General features: G+C 43.9%; 1 protein-coding gene across 1 annotated transcript; it reads right to left on the reverse strand.

The window, feature by feature from the left end:
• Positions 1 to 1,962: 1,962 nt before the first annotated feature.
• RPL34 (ribosomal protein L34) lies at positions 1,963 to 5,273 on the reverse strand. The gene is made up of 4 exons (XM_008949837.1): positions 5,185 to 5,273; positions 4,994 to 5,093; positions 3,663 to 3,766; positions 1,963 to 2,089 (listed from the first exon to the last, which is right to left on the reverse strand). The coding sequence occupies exons 1-4, from the start codon at positions 5,247 to 5,249 to the stop codon at positions 2,005 to 2,007; spliced, it is 354 nt and encodes a 117-aa protein (XP_008948085.1). The 5' UTR covers positions 5,250 to 5,273; the 3' UTR covers positions 1,963 to 2,004.
• Between the last annotated feature and the right edge of the window lie 406 nt (positions 5,274 to 5,679).

Below are 5,679 nucleotides of genomic sequence, written 5' to 3' on the forward strand. Positions count from 1 at the left end.
CTGCCTGCGCCGCGCGAGATGTGCCCGCCCGAGCCCACAGCGGGAGGAGACCCGGGTGAGGAAAAGCACAACGGCTGCCGAGAGCGAGCGGGGACCGGTGTCCGTGCAGCCCCTCTGGCAACGGGTAAGGGAGAAAAGTTCCTGGGTTCGAGTGGAAGCTTGTCTAGTTGCTCTTGCTCCGTGAACAGGGACGGGGCAGAGCCCTGCTCAGAGCTGTTCCTGGCTTCTCTGTGCCATTAAGCCGAGGTCAAGACTCCTGGCAGCACAGGAAACATTTTCTTCCGAACGGGCACCTGACAGCCAGGCACTGAATCGGAGCCCTAGCCGCAGAGAACAGATCCAAAAACGCCCCCTACACAGGCAGACCGATGCCTCTCAGCAGACTAATACTGGAGAGAGGCAGTAAAAACCACCTCAGTAGCAGAGCCCCCCTCCCTCCCTCCAGGTTCACACGTGAGCATATTTAGGAGTGCACACTCCTGCCTCCTCCCTCACTGAGCCACCAGCCCACTCCCACTGCGCAGGGGCACCAGCAGCCCCGAGGGGTTTCGTGTCCCAAACTGCTCCCATTCCTACACTGCAGCCTTATGCTCAGAGAACTACCGTTTAGAAAAAACTTAAGGGCCTTAACTACCAATGTCACTGACACTTTGTCCAAGGACGGCTTTCATTTCTGCCTACAGTGGTGATACCACTTCTCCCAGTGCATAACTCTGTTCCCTTTCAGTGCAGTAATTTTTATTTAACCATTTCCAGCTTTAGCCCCCATTTGGAAAAATCTCCCTGTCAATGTGGTTTACCTGTCAACAGATATGTATGACATGTCTCCTAATGACAGCACAAGTTTTCTCTCTCCATCTTGTCCCCTTTCCAGAAGGCCCAATGAAAAATACTCTCACATTTTAATGTAAAATGAGCACTTCAGGGGTCTTAGATGCATCTGCCCTACTTGCTGCTTCTGCTTTAAAACCATTTCTGAAGTTTGGACTAGCACAGGAAGGCAACAACTAATAAAATTTTAACCTTCTAAACTAACTATAGTAACAGCACCTAAAAATGTCAGGGTACTGTTAAGTCTTAGAACCTCCTTTGGCAACAGCCCTTGGAACAAATTTTAGCATAACTTCAGCTGCAAAGAAACGCTTCACACTTCAAACTATCAGTTAGCTGCAACATTCATCCATCTTGAAAATACAGACAGAATACCTCTTCAAATGGCATCCTCAGTGCTCCCAGTTAGTGCACACTCAGTCATTATTTCTCCTTCTTTCTTATTCCAACAGAATGAAGTAAAGCAGCAAAATGAGCCCACTTCCACCCATTTACAACCGCTTTTTTACATCCTCAGCATTACAGCAGCAGAACTGCTGACCCAGGAAGCACCCAATAAACACAATACAGCAGCCACAGGTGTCTTCCAGGAGATTCAGATGTAGCAGTATACAACTGTTTGGTGGATACAGCACTCACTCCAAGAAGTCTGACTATTCCTCAGACTCGAGCAACTATAGTATAGCATGTTAAAAAAAAAAAAAAAGTACTTTATGCCTATATTAGCTCTCCTCCTCTTCATCTGACAATCTCTCTTCCATAGTCTTCATCTTCTTTTGCTTTTCTTTTTCAGATTCCTAACTCTCTTCCAAGCCAAGTCCTCTGATGACCTCACACACAGCAGTTCCCATGGAAAAAAAAAACAAACAAAAAACCCAAAAAAACCCACACCAAACCCTGCAGTGCTCAAAGTTGCAATCCTGGAGAGGGTTTGTATTAAGGCAGAGCTCAGAGTCCTGTTGCACCAGACCTACTTGCACCTGCTCAATTTCCCTGTCTGCAGACAGTACGGAACACAGTATCCTGACTGTAACAGAGTCTGTTGGCCCAAAAGCCAGTTCTGCATTATAGAAGCTGTCAGAAGCAGCTCCTACCAGCTTTGACTAACACATGGAATGACAGGACACAAGAAAAGTGGAGCTTTCATTTATTGGGCTGAAACTACAAATAGATTCACTTTGACTTCTGGCTCTGTGCTTGTGCCTTCAACACTTTCACAACAATCTTCTGCTCCTCAATAAGAAAAGCTCGTTTGATTCTGGAAAGGAAAAACAACAACTTTAGGGCATATAGCTACTTATGTGAAAACACAAAGACAAAATTACAATTAGTTTTGTTATCTCCAACATTGTACATGTGGTGATAGTGCAGTACATAAGAAGGGAAACCATCAGCATTCTTATCAAAAGATAGGGACAGAGGCGTGGTATGAACGTAGTGGTCTGGGGGAAAAGGCCAAGTGTACCTGCAAATTTAGGGCAAGTGGCTTGTAGGTAACCAGGATAACACCTGATGGCTGAACACTGGAAAAAGCATCACCTTCACTAACTTCAAAGCCAAAAAGCAAAACTCACTAACAAACTAACTTAGCTGTTCTTCAAGTCAGAATAGGTGTGACCAGTCATGGTGAGCCCTCTTCCGTAACTGGAGTAAAAAGTTTTCTGTAGTTACCAACACAAAAATGGTTCCCCTCTCAGGACTAAAGCTCCTTTCAACACAAACAGGGAAAACCCTGGCAGGTCAAGTCATGCCCACACACAATTACTTCTGGAAGACAGGCAGGGCCTCCATGCAGATGGACCTCTGCAGTATTACTCACACATCAAGGCATTAAAAGCACAAACAGACCACGCACGCCCTTCCACCCTGACACACTACAACGCCATTCTACACGTGTGGGGCACATGGCTACTTCTGCACCACACAAAACCTACCAAGGAAGCCTAAGCAGATGCAGGAGAAAACCTGCTGATCAGAGGGAAGCAGGTGACTCCTTGGTTAAGGCAGAATAAGGCAGTCTCAAGAAGTAGGTGGTTTTTGTTCACCCAAAACCAACCTACCAACATCATAAGGTGTTTGGGACACACTCAGAAAACCCGTCTTTTAAGACGGAAAAGTTACGTTACAGATCTGCAGCTATGACAACTCATCTGCAGTGGCACCTAATGCAATTTAACTTAAAACTCACACATGCAAAAAGAAAAAACTGGCAAGATTTACACTACAGATTAAAAAAAAAACTAGCATTAGACTGCTGACTCGAGATCTGCTTTGATCACCATTCAGAGATGACATTCTCTTTGTAATACTTTTACTTAAACTTGCCAAGGATGTTGCTACACAGTAAGAATTAACTTGGCGAGGCCATCTTAAAGTTTAACCACATAAAGGTGCTCAGTATGCCACCGACTGCTATCTCTGAAACCCAAAACATCACAAAGAAGCCAAAAGCTCAAGTGATCTTAACGTTGGCTTCTTTGCATAAGACAAAATGGGACAACAACAAAAATCTTTACTATGAGGCCTCAACAGAAGCAATAAAAATCCTAACTGAGCAGACTGTTTAGCACCAAGGTAACAGTGCAGCAAGAAATCACGGAGAGCAAACGCTCTACAAAGGAGCTCCACATGCAGTAATCAGCTCAAATACAAGGGACAAAAAAGCCACAGGCATCAGAGCCTAACATGCCCCCACGCTTACCCTCCCCATTTTACTACACCAGCGTCAGACAAAAATCTTCAGAGCTTTGGTTCACATGGAGAAAGCAGCGAGATGTAAAAATCTCACATGAAGCACCCTCGAGAATGAAGTGAACGTTCTGCAAGGTTACCTGTCACGGACACACTTAGCACACATGGAGCCACCATAGGCTCTGCTCACGTGCTTCTTTGTTTTCGACAGCCTCATAAGAACTTTAGGACGCACAGCACGAACCTATGGAAAATAAAATGAGAAGTGTGTCATAAAGCTTATTTTGGACAACAGCCAGATAAAGGAAAGTCAATTTAAAAAAAGCAGCAACACCTGAAGTTGACTGTTCCAGAAAAGGGACATAAACCTGCTGGAACGAGTCCAGAGGAGGGCCACAAAGGTGATCCAGGGGAGTGGAGCATCTCTGCTATGAGGACAGGCTGAGGGCACTGGGATCCTTCAGCCTGCAGAAGACTTGGGTGGGGGGAGGACCTCAGAACTGCATTCCAATACCTGAAGAGAACCTACAGGACGGCTGAGAGGGACCTTTCACAAGAGCACCCAGCAACAGGACAAGGGGAAATGGTTTTAAACTGAAAGAAAGTAGGTTTAGACTAGATCTTAGGAAGAAGTTCTCCAGTATGAGGGTGGCAAAACACTGGAATACATTGCCCAGAGAGGTTGTGGGTGCCCCCTCCCTGGACGTGTTCAAGGCCAGGTTGGATGAGGCCTGGAGCAACCTAGTCTAGTTGAGAGGCCCATGGCAGGGAGGTTGGATTAGGTGATCCCCAGGGTTCCTTCCATTCAAAGCCATTCTATGACTCAAGATGAAAAAAAAAAAAAAAGCAACTGAAGTGAATGCTTGCTGCACATCCCACCATCAGCACTCCTATGCTGATCTTTTCATTCTACCACAGAAGTTCACCAATAGGTTCATTAAAAAATGATTTATAAAAAAGGCTGTCTTCCTTCAGGTGAGAACTGCTCTAAGATCAACATTACTCAAGCATTCTCATCACTACTAAGAGCAATGACATTTCACTAAAAAAAACATTTTGGAGAAAATTATCACGTTAAAAGCATTCTTTCCTTTTTTCTAAGGCTGAAAGTCAAACTTCCCTTACTGGGTTTTTTTCCAAAGCCTACCTATCAGGTTTAATTTAGACTTTTAAACCTGCTACAAAATCACCTCAATCTACCTCCAAAAATTTCAGCCAGTCACATCTTTCAGAACTTCAGATACAACAGTAATGAGAACCACAAGCGTTAGAAGAGAACTTACTACTTAATATTTCAAAGCTTATTTTACCAGTTAAAACGTTAAAATATTCAAATCAAAATATTTTAAAGCAGCAAGTAGTTCCAACGAGAATTCATGAATAAACAGGCATGTTATAATACTTGAAAAAGCTTTGCATTGAGAAGAGATGGCTGTAAATAAGAATGTTTTATGGCAGTAAGATAACTTACACCACGAAGCCTTCCTGGGCATATACCACATGCTGACTTTGGTGCCTTCCCCACTTTCTTGGTGTAAAGGTAAACAATCCTGTTCCCGGGTGTTCGGGATCTAAGCATGGCATAAAAAAAAAAATATCTGGTCATTAGAACAATCAAAATTTAGTTTTCTTCAAGCCTTCTTTAAACTAGGTCTTACTTACAGTCTGGTCTTGTTGGAAGCTGTGTTGTAGGATAACCTACGGCGGTAGGTCAGGCGCTGAACCATTTTTTACACCTAAATCTGTAAAAAAAAGAAAAAAAAAAAAAACAAAAAAACACAAAGCTGCAATAGTTTAAGTCCACAAGGAAGTTTACACATCACAGGGCCAGATCTGAATCAGCTACTGATGACTCTGTATTAGCATTAACAAAGTTAAAGGATTTCTCCATCTACAGGAGCCGACATACCCACGCTAAAAACCCACCAAAACATGACAGCAGGTAAAAAACGATGTGCAATGGAGATCCATACAAACTAACTTGAAGGCAGCTCAACGTCCTAGTCTTGCTTGTATGTCAAGTTTCCCTAGAAAACCGCCTAGAAAAATGGCTTTAGCAGATGTGTGTTTTGTAATAGACCGGGCTGAAGCAAACGCCATCTTTTCCTACAGCAAACTGCTTTTCTCACAATCTAGGCCCAGCCCGGAGCCTTCTCC

This window comes from Merops nubicus, unplaced genomic scaffold, assembly GCF_000691845.1.
Source record: "Merops nubicus isolate BGI_N331 unplaced genomic scaffold, ASM69184v1 scaffold7561, whole genome shotgun sequence".
Classification (NCBI taxonomy): domain Eukaryota; kingdom Metazoa; phylum Chordata; class Aves; order Coraciiformes; family Meropidae; genus Merops; species Merops nubicus.